The sequence below is a fragment of the Ranitomeya variabilis genome, chromosome 1, assembly GCF_051348905.1.
Source record: "Ranitomeya variabilis isolate aRanVar5 chromosome 1, aRanVar5.hap1, whole genome shotgun sequence".
Classification (NCBI taxonomy): domain Eukaryota; kingdom Metazoa; phylum Chordata; class Amphibia; order Anura; family Dendrobatidae; genus Ranitomeya; species Ranitomeya variabilis.
In genome coordinates, this window is record NC_135232.1 from 515864213 (window position 1) to 515882178 (window position 17966).

The 17966-nt window shown below is 46.3% G+C and overlaps 1 protein-coding gene across 1 annotated transcript in view; it reads right to left on the bottom strand.

Annotated features, from left to right (window-relative positions):
• Positions 1 to 17966, bottom strand: part of LOC143766163 (cartilage oligomeric matrix protein-like) — an 883353-nt gene that overhangs the window by 362724 nt on the left and 502663 nt on the right. Inside the window, exon 11 of the mRNA XM_077253630.1 lies at positions 12867 to 12985. Within this exon, the coding sequence (XP_077109745.1) occupies positions 12867 to 12985 (119 nt within the window). The remainder of the gene's footprint in view (positions 1 to 12866; positions 12986 to 17966) is intronic.

A 17966-nucleotide genomic window follows, 5' to 3' on the forward strand; every position in this document is an offset into this window, starting at 1 on the left:
GGAGGAGGAGATCAAAATGACTAAAACAAAAAAATTTCAGAGGGATACACTTGATTTTCAAAATAACCAGGTGTACAGATGGAGACAAAGGAGGAGGAGAGGACGTTCTACCTCCAGAACTCGTACTGGGTCAATGTCATCTGTAACATCAGGGGAGGATCACGATACATATACAGCTCAGGGGACAAGCCAAACACAGAACAAACAGAGAAGACCAGGTTTTAAGCCCCCAGAATGGAGCAAGGGACGGTTCCCCACTAAACGAAAAATACCTGCATCAAGTCAATCCGATTATAAAAAACAGAAATCGGGGACTCTAGAGGTAATTAACCTTTCGAGTCATACATTGACTGATGCACAACTGGAGGTGCTTTCTCTTGGTCTTACTTTTGTACCTAACAACCCGTTCAACTATTTTTCAGCCGTAAAGGACATGCACTTGTTCGCTCGTAAATTGGTCCTAACAAAATTACATAATAAGAAGGATAAGGAAGAGTATGGCCTTACCTCTAGGGCCGAAAAAGAGACATTGGCCATTCTTGAGGACTTGTTAAAGGAACAGGAACCCGATGAACAAGGTACGTTCCCAAGGTCAATCTTGCCCAGATCCGCGACGTTCCCCCCCTTGTCCTTATGCCCGCAAGTAGAGATCTTCACCAAATTGGTGTTAGATGATTTTAAAAAACTTCCCAATTTTGTTGTAAGGGACAACATCACCAAACAACAACGTCAGGCCCTACACGAGTTGGGTGCAATGGAGGACGTGGTGATTAAAGCGGCGGACAAGGGAGGGAACGTCGTGATCTGGCCTACCAGTAAATATGAAAGGGAGGTGTTTAGGCAGCTGAGCTGTAGAGATACTTATAATCGATTATCCCATTGTCCTCTGGTTACTTACAAGATGGAATTGGACCGTATTCTGCAGAGGGCGATGGATGGTGGAATTATTAATAAAAAGATATTCGATGGGCTGTCTGTGGAATTTCCAAAAATCCCCACATTGTATTTACTACCTAAGGTGCACAAAGACTCTAAGAATCCTCCCGGAAGACCTATTGTCTCCGGAATTGATAGTCTGTGCGACCCAGTGTGTAAATACATTGATTTTTACCTAAAATCTATGGTCGAAACATTGCCATCGCATGTACGTGATACGGCGGATATGCAGACTAAGGTTGAGGGTATGGTCTTGGAGCGGGACATGTGGCTCGTTACAGCTGATGTGGAGTCTTTATACACATGTATATCCCATGACGATGGCGTTGAGGCGGTCCGCTTCTTCCTGGGGAGTAGCAACTGGGATGGCCAGGTCTGTGATTTTGTGGTGGAGTTGTTGCGGTTTGTGCTGACCCATAACCTGTTAGTTTTTAAGGATAGGTATTACTTACAAAAACGCGGTACTGCCATGGGGGCAGCTTGTGCCCCAGCCTATGCCAACCTGTTTCTTGGTCTTTGGGAGAGATCCCTTTTTCAGTCTGACGGGGTCTCTCCCGTGGACCGAGTGCAGTGTTGGCATAGGTACATTGATGATATATTCTTTATATGGCAGGGCAACGAAACTGGCATCGAAGAACTTATGGGTCAGCTCAACCGCAACTCACTCAACATCAAATTGATGTATAAGATGCATAGACAAAAAATTGATTTTTTGGATATTTGTCTGGAAGTGGATGCGACGGGGACGCTGCATACAGATGTATATAGGAAAACAACGTCAGTAAATTCTTTATTGCATGCGTCCTCCTCCCATACCACACATACTATCAAGGCCATCCCAGTTGGGCAGTTCCTCAGGATGAGGCGGATCTGCTCAACAGATCAAAAATTTGAGGTACAAGCTGAAAATTTAAAAGAGAGGTTTAAAGCTCGCGGATACAGCAACCGCTGTATCAAAAATGGATACCTAAGAGCGAAAAATACTGAGAGACACCAATTACTCTTTAGGAAAAACAAGCAGAAAACGTTTGACAATTGTGCTAGATTTATTTCTACGTACAATTGTCAATGGAAACGGATGCAGGATATAATTAAAACCCATTGGTCAGTACTTCTTACTGACCCGATTTTGGCTGTGAATCTCCCTATAAGACCACAGTTCACTGCCAAACGGGGGAAGAGCATTAAGGATCTGCTTGTAAAAAGCCATTACGTGGCAAAAGTAATCAATCCCCTGAATCCAAAAAATCGGCATCCAACATGGGGATGTTTTCCATGTGGGGATTGCCTAGCTTGTAAAGAGAAGAATTTAATCAGAGGTACTTATTTTTCGTCATCGGATGGCACAGCGAAATTTCAGATTCGACACCGCATCAGCTGTACCAGTACATATGTGGTATATATGGCCACATGTCCTTGCTCCAAGATATACGTAGGGCTTACATCGCGCCAGCTCCGTATTCGTGTACGAGAGCATGTAAGAGATATTGCCGACGCTAAAGAAGTTGAAGATACTTCTACTTTAAAAACCCTCCCTAAGCATTTCCGCTTATTACGTGCATGTGATCCCAGGGGTTTACGGATCATGGGTATTGATCTAGTGCACTGTGGGAGTAGAGGGGGGAATTTGAAGCGGTTGTTAGCTCAAACAGAATGTAGATGGATTGTCACCCTTAATTCGATGTCTCCTGTGGGATTAAATGAAAAGCTGAGCTTTGCCCCTTTTCTATGATGTCCTCATCCACATGTTCCCACCTTGTGCAGCAATAAGATGTCCTGGTGGATCTAAGGTTGCATTTTAATTGCTCGTATTTAGTGTTGAGCGATACCGTCCGATACTTGAAAGTATCGGTATCGGAAAGTATCGGCCGATACCGGCAAAGTATCGGATCCAATCCGATACCGATACCCGATACCAATACAAGTCAATGGGACTCAAGTATCGGACGGTATTCCTGATGGTTCTCAGGGTCTGAAGGAGAGGAAACTCTCCTTCAGGCCCTGGGATCCATATTAATGTGTAAAAGAAAGAATTAAAATAAAAAATATTGCTATACTCACCTCTCCGACGCAGCCTGAACCTCAGCGCGGGAAGCAGCAGCGTTCTTTGTTTAAAATTCGCGCTTTTCTTTCCTTACGTGAAGTCCCGGCTTGTGATTGGTCGCGTGCCGCCCATGTGGCGGCGACGCAACCAATCATAGCAAGCCGTGACGTAATTTCAGGTCATTCAGTATTGTAAAATTACGCTCCGGCTTTGTGATTGGTTGCGTCGCAGTCACATGGGCGACGCAACCAATCACAGCAAGCCGTGACGTAATTTCAGGTCCTTAAGGATTTTAAAATTACATCCCGGCTTTGTGATTGGTTGCGTCGCAGTCACATGGGCGACGCAACCAATCACAAACCGTGATGTCACGGGAGGCTGGACACGCGCGCATTTTAAAATGCCCGCGAGTCCAGCCTCCCGTGACGTCCCGGCTTGTGATTGGTTGCGGCGCGGTCAACCAATCACAAGCCGGGACGTCACGGGAGGCTGGACTCGCGGGCATTTTAAAATGCGCGCGTGTCCAGCCTCCCGGCTTGTGATTGGTTGACCGCGCCGCAACCAATCACAAGCCGGGATGTCACGGGAGGCTGGACTCGTGGGCATTTTAAAATGCGCGCGTGTCCAGCCTCCCGGCTTGTGATTGGTTGACCGCGCCGCAACCAATCACAAGCCGGGACGTCACGGGAGGCTGGACTCGCGGGCATTTTAAAATGCGCGCGTGTCCAGCCTCCCGTGACGTCACGGCTTGTGATTGGTTGCGTCGCCCATGTGACTGCGACGCAACCAATCACAAAGCCGGGACGTAATTTTAAAATCCTTAAGGACCTGAAATTACGTCACGGCTTGCTGTGATTGGTTGCGTCGCCCATGTGACTGCGACGCAACCAATCACAAAGCCGGAGCGTAATTTTAAAATACTGAATGACCTGAAATTACGTCACGGCTTGCTGTGATTGGTTGCGTCGCCGCCACATGGGCGGCACGCGACCAATCACAAGCCGGGACTTCACGTAAGGAAAGAAAAGCGCGAATTTTAAACAAAGAACGCTGCCGCTTCCCTCGGTAAGGTGCAGGCTGCGTCGGAGAGGTGAGTATAGCAATATTTTTCATTTTAATTCTCTCTTTTACACATTTTTACATTAATGTTGTTTCGATACCGATACCCGATACCACAAAAGTATCGGATCTCGGTATCGGAATTCCGATACCCGCAAGTATCGGCCGATACCCGATACTTGCGGTATCGGAATGCTCAACACTACTCGTATTTTTTATTAGTCTGTTTTCTCTATACTTATATTTTTGTTGTTATCTTTAGAGTGTGTTTCTCGGCCTATGGTCTTTCTCCTTTTTGTGACATTCTACAAGATTTGAAGAACCCATTATTGGCAAATCTCGAAGATATCGGTGTATATGAAGAGGGGGACGTGCTATCACGTTTTTATAACCACGTTTTGGTTCCTTCTTCGATTTTTTTGCACTTGTGCACTTTATTGTCTGCATATTTATCATGTATATGGTATGTGTTAGAAAAACAAAATTATTTCTTATTTATGTCACTTTTTAATAATTGTTATGGATCATTGTGATCCTTGTATTCACATGTATCACTTCATTAATATATATGATGTTTTCTTACGTTTCATATGTGTTTGGATTATCGTATGTTAGGGATGGATCATGATCTTTATGATCATTTTGGTGCACTTCTGTTTTGTAATATGCTTTTTATTTTTTTATATTTAGTCACAATATGTATGTCATGTCCATGCGTCTCGTATCTTCTAGAGGGTATTCTTCAAGTGGTGGAAGCATTTAGCTATTTAATATAATGATATAATCTACTTCGATTGGTAATACTTACATTCCATCGAAGTATATGTATATCTTCTTCTGTTGTCACTCTTCAATACGGTGTATTGTGTCTATGCGCGTGCACCCGGCGCCGACGGATGGGCGTCTGTACTCCCGGCTTCAATTCCCCAGGTGCGCATGTCTGTTTGACGTCATCAGAGGGATTTCCCTCGACATGCGTCCCTGATGTAAGCCGGCAGCGCAGGCGCGTTACCTCCGGCGGTGGCGGTACTGCGCACGCGCAACAATGAAACACCGTAGATATATACTTCTGAACACCCGCAAGGCACTACCCGTGTTTACTCTTAATGCAGGGCGGCTGTGCGTGTACGTTAGTTCCGGCAGCAGAGGGGATGCGCACGCGCACCACTAATTCATTTTATGTGAATGCCACTATTTAAGGAGGGACCAGGGAGCCGGGAACTTACTCCATTGTCCTCTTTGTGAACAAGCCTACGCGAAACGTGCGTTAGAGGGGGTTGACTGAGTACCTCGGCACTTTACCTGCCTCCACCATGGGTAAGAAAAGCATTTACTAAGTGTATTACCATTGCTATGTATGCCTAACATGTGCCGATCACTATGACAGGCACTTGGCATCTTTCTTACAATAGAGTACGTACCCATATTCAGGTGTGAGTGACATTTACTTTTCATGCCGAGGACTTAATTGTCTTTAAAATAGGTGTTTCGTCCTTTTTATCACTTTGTGTATGTTTTGTATGTAATTTATGTGCTTTTTCTAATAAAGTTTATCACGTTTTTACATTACTTATGTGTATGGAACTCCAATCTCTTGTGTTGTTAAAATGTATTTTGGGAGTATACACTTACTAGTCCTGCAGTATTTGGGTATAGATAGTCATATTTGACAGTTGGAACACTATATATGGGACCCATGTCGCTCTTTTCTGTGAGTTGTTTTATATATGTGGCACTTAAATACGTGGCACTATGACTGTCATTAAACGGTTAGGGGTGAGGTTAGGGGTAGAGTTAGGGTTAGGGTTTGGATCCCTTTATCACCTTGATGGTGGTGGGTGGCTTTTCAGTGTGTTTTCTGTTTTTTTTCTATAAAAACGCATGCGTTTTTAACGCAAACAAACGCATGTGCTTAAAAACGCATGCAATTACATAGACAGCAATGCATTTTTTTGCCGCGAAAAAACGCATGCGTTTTTTCGCGGCAAAAAAAACGCGCAAGAAAATGCTACAGGTTGCATTTTTGAAAATGAACGCATGCAGAAAAAAAACGCATGCGTTTACAAACGCGACCAAACGCGTACAAAAAAACGCATGCGTTTTCAATGTTAAATATAGGGGAAAAAACGCATGCGTTTTTTGTGCAAAAAACGCTGCAGACAAAAACGCAAGTGTGAAACCAGCCTTATACACCGGAGACCAGAACTGTACACAGTATTCTAAGTGTGGTCGAACTAGTGACTTGTTTAGAGGTAAAATTATGTTCTCCTCATGAGCATCTATGCTGATAGGCATGCGGGCACTCTTGATAGACAGGCAGGCTGGCTTGGCAGATAGACAGGCAGGTATACAGGAATATTAGAACTGGGACCTGAGTACTATCTAGAGTGTTATGAACAAACTTACAATGTTGCACAGGCACATCAGGTAGAGGTGTCTTATATAATGAGTTTCTCCCAGCCATTGATTGGGGATACTTTATGATGGCGCACTAAGCACAGTTCCCCAGGAATTTCAGCACTGTGCCTGCACCCTGGGCATCACCAGCTAGAGCAGGAAGTGTGGGATGGGGACTGTGCGGTGAGGGAGTCGGCATCTCTGCAGAGGAAATGAGGCAGAAGGCAGAGACCCCGGAGCTACAGTACACCCCCTCTTGTTCATGCCTGCATTGAATCTCTCCAGGAGGAGAGGTGCATGGATGTTCTTCCTGGGACCTTTCCTCAAGACCAAATCCCTTCCAATCCAGCTCAGATGCTCCCCCAGCTCATACGCTCCCCCAGCTCCCCCGCCTTCCAGCGTTGTTATTTGCGGCTGCTTCATTCCAAACGCTGGCAAGGAAACCTGTATATTACGGCAACGCTGGAAGGCGGGGGACCGGGGGAGCGTCTGAACAGCGCAGTGCGCATGCCCAGGAACCCCAGCCCTGCACTGTGCATAATGAATAACAGTGCGGGGCGGGGATTCAGCAACAGGGTGGCCGCACTGCCGGCACAGGCGCAGTCAGGCACCCTGCATCTGACCTATGACGGACAATGAAGACTGCGCCTGCCCCAGGCAGGCACGCACAGCGCAGGCGCCGGATTTAAGAAGAAACAGCGCTCAGGGGGCGGCGACCACATCCCCAGAAGAGAAGAGTGACGGCCATTGGGAGATTCACCGAGGAAGCTTCGGACCGCCTCCAGGTCTAAGGACAGGTTATTTTGTACAAATTTTAAAACGCTTTATTGAGGGAATAACTGAATCAAAAACTAAAAGAGCCACCTTGTTAGACTGCAGCATGACTGCTGCACAAGGTGGCTCTTTTAGTTTATAACGGCTGGAGGGGGGTGACAGGGGCCCTTTAAGTAATTGTGTGGATTGCTGATGGGCAAGGTTTTTGTGGCTAGTATATACAACCATAGGGTGCATAGCTCCTGCCCGCAAGTACTGCCACTACTCCAGAGCCGGATTATTCTCTAATTCTCTAGCAGTTCCTCGATTGCTTATAGAGTAGTTGCATTCGGGAACAGAGAAGATTTTGGAAAAAATGCCGCAGGTCACCATGGGGCAGGATGAAGGCTTCTTAATAAGAATGGCACCGGCCCCTGAGGAGGAAGCATCCACCTCCAGAAAGAATTGCTTGTTAATGTTTGGAAAATGCAGCACAGGAGCTAAGGAGAAGGCCTGCTTGAGAGACACAAAGGATTTTCTTGCTTTTGGTGTCCGCTCCCTAGGACTGACCCCCTTGCAAGTCAGGGCAGAAATAGGAGCAGTCCGAGAGGAAAAATGCACAATGAATTGGCAGTAGTAATTCGTGAGCCCAAGAAACTGTTGGATAGACTTTAGAACGTCTGGACTTAGCCATTTCAATGTGTCGGATACTTTCTTGGGATCCATTATCAGGCCAGTCTCAGAGACTATGTACCCCAGAAACAGAAGAGAAGTCTGCTCGAAAATGCATTTTTTATATTTGGTATGCACACTTCCTACTTAACCTCTGCAGAAGCTGGTGAATGTCCCACCTGTATGTTGGCAGATCAGCAGAGAAAACTAAGACATGTCATCAAGGTAAACTACCACATACATGTAGTGGAGGTCCCGGAAGATATCTTTTACCAGTTCTTGGTTCTTGGAAGACTGCTGGGGAATTACAGAGTACAAAAGGCCATCTTCCATTCATCTCCCTGGAGAATTTTAATCAGGTTATACGCCCCTCTTGGGTCGAGTTTTGTGAAGACTCTGGAACCTTTAAGACGAGTTGAGAAGCAGAGGATATATATTCTTGCTAGAATAGATCGATGATTGCATAAAAATCTGCATTCATCTGTACTCGTGCTGGTAGTAATCCCTAAAAAATAGGACTAGAGTGTTTGCAATAGGTCTGGGGCTACTGTGATAATCCACCAAACCCAGTAGAACCAACACTTAAAATCCAGCATCCAGTGTCAATGTAGATAGCCAGCACAATGAAGTCCGGAAAATATTTCAATAAAATTCTTACCCCTGTCAGAAGTCCACGGGGAGAGAAGTGTTGCTGCGAGAAGTAGTTCAGCAGGTGTTGACTCACTGCTCCGGCCGGTAGCAGCCTGTCGCTCCTCTATGGACCGCGTGCAGCAGTGTCCCAACAAGCATGCGTCCCCCCTAGTGCGAGCGAGCACAGATGAATGCAGATTTTTATGCAATCATCGATCTATTCTAGCTATTTTCATTGTTACAATCTCTGGTGGTGATAGTTGTACCCACAGCAGGAAGATTGCCCTGTGCTACATAGCGCCACTCACAGTTTTTTATTTTGTTATTTTTGATATATATTCTTGATTGTAGTTTGGTTGAGACCCTTATAATCGATGCAGGGTTGTAGAAAACCATCCAATTTCTTCACAAAGAAGAAAGCCGCTCCAGCCGGGGAGGAAGATTTCTTATAAATCCTCTGTCAAGGTTCTCTTCAATATATTCGGACATGGCACAGCTCTCACCCTGTGAAAGGGGATAGCTATGGCTTTGTAGAGGGTATTCGCCCTGCAGGGTGGTAAAGTCTCAGCCTCCTTTTTATCAAAGACGCGAATGTCCAATATGCCGCATGCAAAGCAGGCAAATTAGCGGGTGAAATCACAGGTTGGGCAGTACAAATGGGATCAACAAAACTCTTGTGACAGTCTTGACCCCAGCGGTGTACTTCTCTGGACTTCCAGTCCAAGACAGGCTTGTCTTTTGCAGCCATGGCAGACCTATAAGTAGAGGGTGAGACAGACCGGACAGCACATTAAGAGGAATTTATTCCAAGTGCAACATTCCTACCCAAAGTTACACTGGTTCAGTAATGAAAAGGATGGCTTCGGAGAAAGGTCTTCCATCCACCAAAGAAACCACCAACGGATCCTGTAGACGTTGGTTAGGCATCTTTTATCGCTCCATGAGGACCTGTTGGATAAAATTATCTGCAGAACCAGAGTCCATGTAGGCTGACTCAACAAAATGGATGTTGTCACAGGAAACAACTACTGACAGAGAGAGGTAATTCTCACCCAGGGTGGCCCAGGGTGGCCTCTCCAACAGACCCTATGCTTAAGAGTTTCCCAGTCTCCCTGGACAGGAGCAGATGACAAACTCAGAACTGCCACAATAGAAGCACCATCTCTCGGCATGACTGGACTCCTTATGATGCCTTACCATCGTCACCTTGTCAAATTGTATAGACTCTGGGGAGGATGCTGAGACTGAGGCTTGTTGTAAGACGGGCTTTTAAAAGGAAGGTGCTAGGTGTAAAGGTCTTCTCCAATGGGTTATCTCCTTTGTATGCTCCTTGAACCTGATGTCAATCCAGGTAGCCAGAGACATCAGGTCATCCTGTGAGGTGGGTACGTCACAACTGGCCAGCTCTTCTTTGATTAGCCCAGAAAGGTCCTCCCAGAAGGTGGCCACCAGAGCCTTGTTATTCCAGGTGATTTCAGACAAGAGACAGCGGAAACTTACCGCATACTGGCCCACTGTAAGGTTTCCCTGACGAAGTGGGAGGTGAGAAAAGGCCGCTGAGGATGGATGGCCAGGCTCATCGAAAATCTTCCAGAAGGCCACTAGAAATGACGGACATGGGACGGGGACTGTGGGACGGGGAATGTGGCAGTGAGTGAGTCGGCAGGGAAGTGAAAAGGCAGAGATGCTGGCACTACAGTGTCACATAGTGTGACACATAGTGTGTGTGTGTGTGTGTGTGTGTGTGTGTGTGTGTGTGTGTGTGTGTGTGTGTGTGTGTGTGTATGTATCACCCATTTATAAATCCCAGCTGAACAGACAAGAGTTCATATGTCTAAACATGTATTCATTCACCAAATAAACGAACAACATGCTTGTCATTAATCAGGTGAATGGACTGTTTATGGCGGAACAAAAATCCTTATTTTCAGCAGCATATCGCCTGGTTTAAATTGCAGATGTGCTGCTGATAATATGGTACTGCATTGGGACAGAATGATTTAATACTGATCTTTTCTGACCATCATTCTTTATCAATCTGTTTAAAGAGGTCAATAAACAAGCAACAAACTTATATTGTCAGCATTGTCGATCACACTCGTTTAACGGTCTAAACTCAGCACATGTAAATGCATCCGTAATAATGTATTGTTATCAGTTGCTATCAGTGTGTCAAGAGTGGGAGAAGAGGGTTGCATTGACAATCCAACAGAATGGGCAGCAGTTTGAACACATTTTATAAGTGGTCATAAACTTGTAAATAACACATGAAAGAATAAAGCTATGTTAAAACCAAGCACAAAATTGTTTTTCTTGTGAAATTCTCAATAAGTTCAATGTGTCACATGACCCTCTTCCCATTGGCAAAAATAAAGTTGGATCCAAAATGGCCAACTTCAAACTGGCCACCCTGTCCACTACCCATCTTGAAAAGTTTTCCCACTCCCATATACTAATGTGTCACAATCAGGAAGTTGATATCACCAGCCATTCCTACTTTATTTAGGTGTATCCATATAAATGGCCCACCCTGTACTTCCATTTTTGAATGATGGATTGAATAATGTTCTGTGAGATGTTCAGAGCTTGGGCTATTAATTACACCCTAACCCTGCTTTAGGCCATGTGCACACGTTCAGTATTTTTCGCGTTTTTTTCGCTATAAAAATGTGATAAAAACGCGAAAAAAACGCTTACATATGCCTCCCATTATTTTCAGTGTATTCCGCATTTTTTGTGCAAATGTAGCCTTTTTTTCCGCGAAAAAATCGCATCGCGGAAAAAAAAGCAACATGTTCATTAAAATGCGGAATTGCAGGGGATTCCGCACACCTGGGAGTCCATTGATCTGCTTACTTCCCGCACGGGGCTGTGCACACCATGCGGGAAGTAAGCAGATTATGTGCGGTTGGTACCCAGGGTGGAGGAAAGGAGACTCTCCTCCACGCACTGGGCACCATATAATTGGTAAAAAAAAAGAATTAAGATAAAAAATAGTCCTATACTCACCTTCGATGTCTTCCCGCCTCTCCACTGCACGCTGTCGCTTCGGTTCCTGTAGCTGGTGTGCGGTGAAGGACCTGCCGATGACGTCGCCGTCTTGTGATTGGTCGAGACCGGTCATGTGACCGCTCACGTGACCGCGACGTCATGGAAGGTCCTGCGCGCACACACCAGCTATACGGAACGGACGCCGGTGAGGAGATCAGCTGTCTGCGGGTGAGTATAAGCATTGTTTTATTTTTTTTATTATTTTTAAACATTCTATCTTTTACTATAGATGCTGCAAAAGCAGCATCTATAGTAAAAAGTTGGTCACACTTGTCAAACGCTATGTTTGACAAGTGTGACCAACCTGTCAGTCAGTTTTCCAAGCTATGCTACAGATCGCTTGGAAAACTTTAGCATTCTGCAAGCTAATTACGCTTGCAGAATGCTAAAAAAACCGCGAAAAAAACGCAAAAAAAACGCAAAAAAAAAATGCGGATTTCTTGCAGAAAATTTCCGGTTTTCTTCAGGAAATTTCTGCAAGAAATCCGGGCGTGTGCACATACCCTTACACTTCTGAAAAACTTTATCCTTATCATGTCTGGTGTGTTGATTTTTTTCTGCTGTTTGATTTCTAACATTCTCAAACAAACCTCTGAGGCCTTCACAGCACAGCTGTAGTTATCCTAAGAATAAATTACACCTAGGTGTATTCAATATACTAATTATATGACTTCTGGGGACACTTGGAATTTTATTTAGAGGCAACAGGGAGCTGAATACAAATGTATGTCACAATTTTATTTTTTAAATTATTTAGACAACCATGTATCATTTCCTTTACACTTCTCAAATACTTTCTACTTTGTGTTAGTATATCACATAAAATCTCTATAAATATACATTTAACTTTGTGGGTGCAATGTGAAAAAATGTGGAAAAGTTCATGGGGTATGAATGATTTTTCAAAGCACTGTGTCTCTATTCTTGGATATGGAGCTCATACTTGAAACTGAATAAATAGAGCTGTTTTGAAAATGTTTCACAATTTGCATATGAATAACATAAATAAATCCTGTGGTTTTCACTATCTCGTGACTTAACCTTCTTGGTGTTACAATTTCAATGTTGAGGAGTGCAGTTTTGATAAAACGTAATAAAAGTTGAGAAAAATATGTGAACAAAACAAAAAGGTATTACGTGGCTTAAGCAATCTTCTCCAGCAAAGTCCCCAACAATCATGAATCTTTATTGGCATTGGTTTCCTAATGTTGGCCAAAGTGGCTTTTAGCCCCTTGACTTTGAGTGCAGTCTGCAACCCCTGCACCCACCATAATTACAACCCTGCTTCCAATTGCTTACTAACGTGAAAATAAAATAAGCTTACCTGGTCTGGATTCCGAATAGTAGGACAGCTGTCACAAACATCGCCTACGCCATCATCATCTGTGTCTTCCTGGTCAGTGTTTGGCACTGTTTTACAGTTATCCATAGCATTTTTAATTTCTAGAAGATGCAAAAACAAATGCAGTTTACATTGTGAAACAAAGAAACTAGCACACATAAATAGATAATATGCATAGAAGCCTAAATGATAGTTTACTTATTTACATGCTTTTTTTACATGCTTAAATCTAGGATATAAAGTTTTATTCAAATAAAGCTGTATAAAATACATTGAAAGTGAAACATGACACCACAGTTCAGTACACTATTTAGTGGCCTGCTCCCAAGTCCGCAGGTCAGATCCTATTCCTGGAATAAGAGCTGATAAGTAGTGTGGAGCATTCCGATACCGCAAGTATCGGGTACCGGGATTCCGATACTTGCCGCGTATCGGATACCGGAATCGGAAGTTCCCAGATTCAAACTGCACGAATTCAGCCAATGAGAATGATTCCAAGTGTGGGCACATCCTGTTCAGCATGGAGGGCATGAAACTACTGGCAAGGCTGTGATTGGCTGCTGAAATGATGTCATGATGCAGTTTAAAAGTCGCTGGCGCCATTTTTCGCTCACTCTGCTGTGAATTCAGTTAGTGACAGGACGCTGTTTGCTGACTGAGGGCCAGTTTAGAGATAGCGATTTGCTTCTTTGTGTTTTTCCAAGGCTAATTTGCTGTGTTCACCTACTAATCACCTTGCTTTTGCCTTGCAGCGCTGTTTTCACAGCGATCTGCAAGGTCTGTGTGTGTGTGTGTGTGTGAGTGCAGCCCACTCTCTAGTCTGTGTGCAGCCATAGGCCATCCATAGCTGGTTGTCAGTTCAGGGAGGGTGGTTCATTGCCTCATACTGTTCTTTTTTTTTTTTTTTCAAGTAGTGTAGTCTGCTGCTCATTTTTTCTAATAATTCCTATTAGTGACTTTCCACCCGTATCCAGCTAACTTGTGGAAAAACACTACATAGGATAAAGTAGAGGAGGTTTTTTGGGCCTTGCAGCGCCGTTTACGGCTGTCTGCACGGTCTCCGTGTGACTGCAGCTCTCTCTGTTGTCAGTTCAGCCCCCCAAAAATAAATAAATAATAAAGTTCACCAAACACACCACTTTACATTTGTGTAGGCCACATTAGCTCATATTAAAGTCTAGTCCACACTTTAGAAAATTAGTGTTTCCTATACCTGTTAGGACTCGGAGCTTTTCAGGAATAAGCACACAAAGCCGTTAGTACTTTTCTGCTTATCTTTATCAGTCAACCAAGATGAAGAAGGCAGGAAGTAAGGCACGTGGGCGTGGGCGCGGAGCAGGGAGAGGACGTGGGGATTCTGTGCCTGCTGCGGGCACCGGTGACTGCTCAGCACCCAGTTTCACCAGGGAACAGTCCTTCATGCGCAGCTTTGTCGCACAGCGCCGTACACTGCTGCTGCGTGAAGACCAAATTGAAGCCGTTGTCGGATGGATGGCAGCTAACGCATCGACTTCAATTAGTGCCACATCCTCTCAGACACAGAGCACTGGAGAGCAGCCATCTGTCTCTTCACCACCTGCCAAATTGGCCAGGCAGACAGAGAGCCCAGGACAGGAGCTGTCTCTACTTCTGTTCTCTGAATCTCTTGGCTTGGAAACAGGGGGCCAGCCAAGCAGCATTGGAGAAATGGAAGAAGAGGCAGGGTGCAGTGATGCCCAACAGCTTTTTCTCTCTTCCTCTGAAGAGGCGGGTAGGCCAGTGCCTCCGGTCACCACATCGCAGGCCGCATCCGCTGATGATGACACTCAGGTGCCACTTTCTGGTGCGTGCTCTGCTGCAGAGACTACCCAGGAGGAGCAGTTGGTGGCAGAGGGTAGTGTAGATGATGAGGTCCTTGACCCATCGTGGTGTGAGGGACAGGAAGGTGGTGGGAGCAGCTCCGAGGAAGAGATTCCTAGAACGGGCCAAAGAGGTAGAGGGAGAGGGAAGACTGCGCAGCCTGTAGCCTCCACTTTGGCACCCGTTAGGAGCATGTCTGTTCCAAAAGCCAAAAAGGGCACTCCCAAGACTTACAGTGTCTGGCCCTTTTTTGACACAGTTGCAGATGACATTTGCTATGTCAAATGCAAGGTGTGTCATCACAAAGTCAAAAGAGGTCGAAATGTCAGCAACCTCAATACCTCCAACATGTGGAAACATGTGCGCAACAGGCACGCGGCGGAGTTAGAAAAACACACTGAAGAGCTAGGCCAACCAACAGCGGCAGCTACCACCTCTTCAGCTCGTGTTGCCTCTTCCTCCAGCTCACACGCAGCTGGTTCGGCTTCCTCCCAGGATCGCCGTGGAAGAACCTCTGGCCCTGTTGTCCAGAGACCCACTGTAATTCCACCCGCAGCACCACTTTCCCAGTCATCCACACACTCCCAGCCCAGTCTACAGCCATCGGTAGTACAGGCATGGGAGAAAAGGCGGCCTTTCTCGTCAAACCACCCACGAGCACAGGCTCTGACTGCAGGCATTGCCAAACTTCTGTCACTGGAAATGCTGTCATTCAGGCTGGTGGAGACTGACAGCTTCCGTGACTTGATGTCATTGGCAGTCCCACAGTACAATGTGCCCAGCCGCTTTTACTTCAGCAGGCAAGCTGTCCCTGCCCTGCACAAGCATGTGGAGGGACACATAAAACACGCGCTACTGAACGCCGTCAGTAGCAAGGTCCACCTCACCACCGATGCGTGGACCAGTCAACATGGACAGGGGCGATACCTCTCCCTCACTGCCCATTGGGTTAATGTCGTTGAGCCGGGTACAGATCGTGCGAGTGGCGCAGGCCGTGTCCTGCCCACTCCAAGGATTGCAGGAATCCATTCTGTACGCATTGACTCCTCCTCTTACACCAGTTCCTCAGAATCATCGCTGCAGCAGCCGTCACAGTCCACCTCCACATGGACCCGTGATGAACGTTTACCTGTTACGACCGACATGAGCACAGCCGTGGCCAAACGTCAACAGGCCGTCTTGAAATTAATTTCTTTGCGGAATCGAAGCCACACAGCGCAGGAGCTCTGGAATGCCATCAAGCAGGAGAGTGATGTGTGGTTTGTGCCAGCGAATCTCCAGCCAGGCATGGTAGTGTGTGATAATGGACGAAATCTGGTGGCAGCTCTGGGCCTTGGCAACCTCACTCACATCCCATGTCTGGCACATGTGCTCAATTTGGTTGTGCAGAGTTTTTTGAGGGACTATCCGGATCTTGATGCACTGCTGCACAAGGTCCGCCTAGAGTGTGCTCACTTGCGGCGTTCCAGAACGGCAAAATCGCGCATTGCAGCTCTGCAGCGCCGACACCGCCTGCCGGAACATCGCATCATATGTGACCTACCTACCAGGTGGAATTCCACGTTACATATGTTGGAGTGGTTGTGTGAGCAGCAGCAAGCTGTAATGGAGTACCAGCTGCATCAGGCGCAAAGAAGTCACACTCCGCGTCGTTCAGACTTCACAACCACAGAGTGGGCCACTATGAAGGACGTCTGCCAGGTTTTGCATCCCTTCGATTATTCCACGCGGATGGCGAGTGCAGATGATGCACTAGTCAGCATGACTGTCCCCCTTATCTGCCTGCTTCAAAAATCACTGCAAGCGCTAAGGGATGATGTTGTGGAAGAGGTGGAGGATGAGGATTCACCATTTCCATCATCTTCTGGACAGTCAGCGCCACGTGGTTCCTCACAAACGCGTAGGCAGGGGACACTTTATGAGGAGGATGAGGAGGAGTCAATGGAGGAGGAAGACATCCGTCCAGAGGAGGGAGTTACACAATTGTCCAGTACTCAGTGTGTACAGCGAGGGTGGGGTGATGACGAGCGGGCAGAGATCACGCCTCCAGCAGGGGACAGCGTTTCTTGGCCAGTTGGCAGTCTGCAGCACATGGTGGATTACATGCTGCAGTGCCTGAGAAACGACCGCCGCATCGCCCACATTCTCAACATGTCTGATTATTGGGTGTTCACCCTCCTCGATCCTCGCTACCGGGACAACGTAGAAAGCCTCATCACACCGTTGAACCGGGAGCGAAAAATGCGGGAGTACCAAGACACACTGGTGAACTCCATCATCTTCTCCATTCCAACTGAGAGAAGTACTGCTAGTGCATTACAAAGCAGCTCAGTGCGTCCAGGCAGTGGAGGAGGCTCTGCACAAAGAGGGAGCAGAAGCAGTGCCTCTGCCCAAGGCAAGACCAGTATGGCCCAACTGTGGCACAGTTTTTTGTGCCCGCCACAAAAGTCTACACCATCACAGACGGCTCCAGTCAGCAGGAGGCAACGGTTCCGTCAGATGGTGACAGACTACATGTCTTGTCCTCTTGCTGTACTCCCAGACGGCTCTTCCCCTTTCAAGTTTTGGGTCTCAAAGCTGGATACATGGCCAGAGCTAAGCCAGTATGCATTGGAGGTGCTGGCTTGCCCTGCGGCTAGTGTATTATCTGAACGCGTCTTTAGTGCTGCAGGTGGTGTACTAACTGACCGTCGCATGCGACTATCCTCCGATAACGTTGACCGGCTTACTTTCCTGAAAATGAACAAGGCCTGGATCTCGCAGGAATTTGCCACTCCTCTTCCTGATTAAATAATTAGGTGACTGTCTACAGTATCCAGGTCTCCTGTTGTGTTCATCTTTCTACCACCTGAACTTTAATTCCTGGGCTCCAACACCGCCAGTTGAGGCTCAGAAGTGCCGTCTGCACAGTCAAAACATACGACCCAGTGTTATTGGGTTTCAGTAACGTCAGCTGATCCCCAGCTGTGTAGCCGGCAATGTGTCCTGCGACCGCCACGCTGACACAACAACTGAAATGTAAGGGAACCTGTCTCCCCCCCCCCAAGGCGTTTGTTACTGAAAGAGCCACCTTGTGCAGCAGTAATGCTGCACAAGGAAAAGGTAGCTATTATTGTTTAGCTCCTTGCACACGCAGAACTTAACACTTATAAAATGTGTCCACTGATGCCGTAAAACTGTCCCGGAGGTGGGACTTTCCTTCGTAATATGACGCAGCACAGCTGTCATTCCTACCCCCTTGGC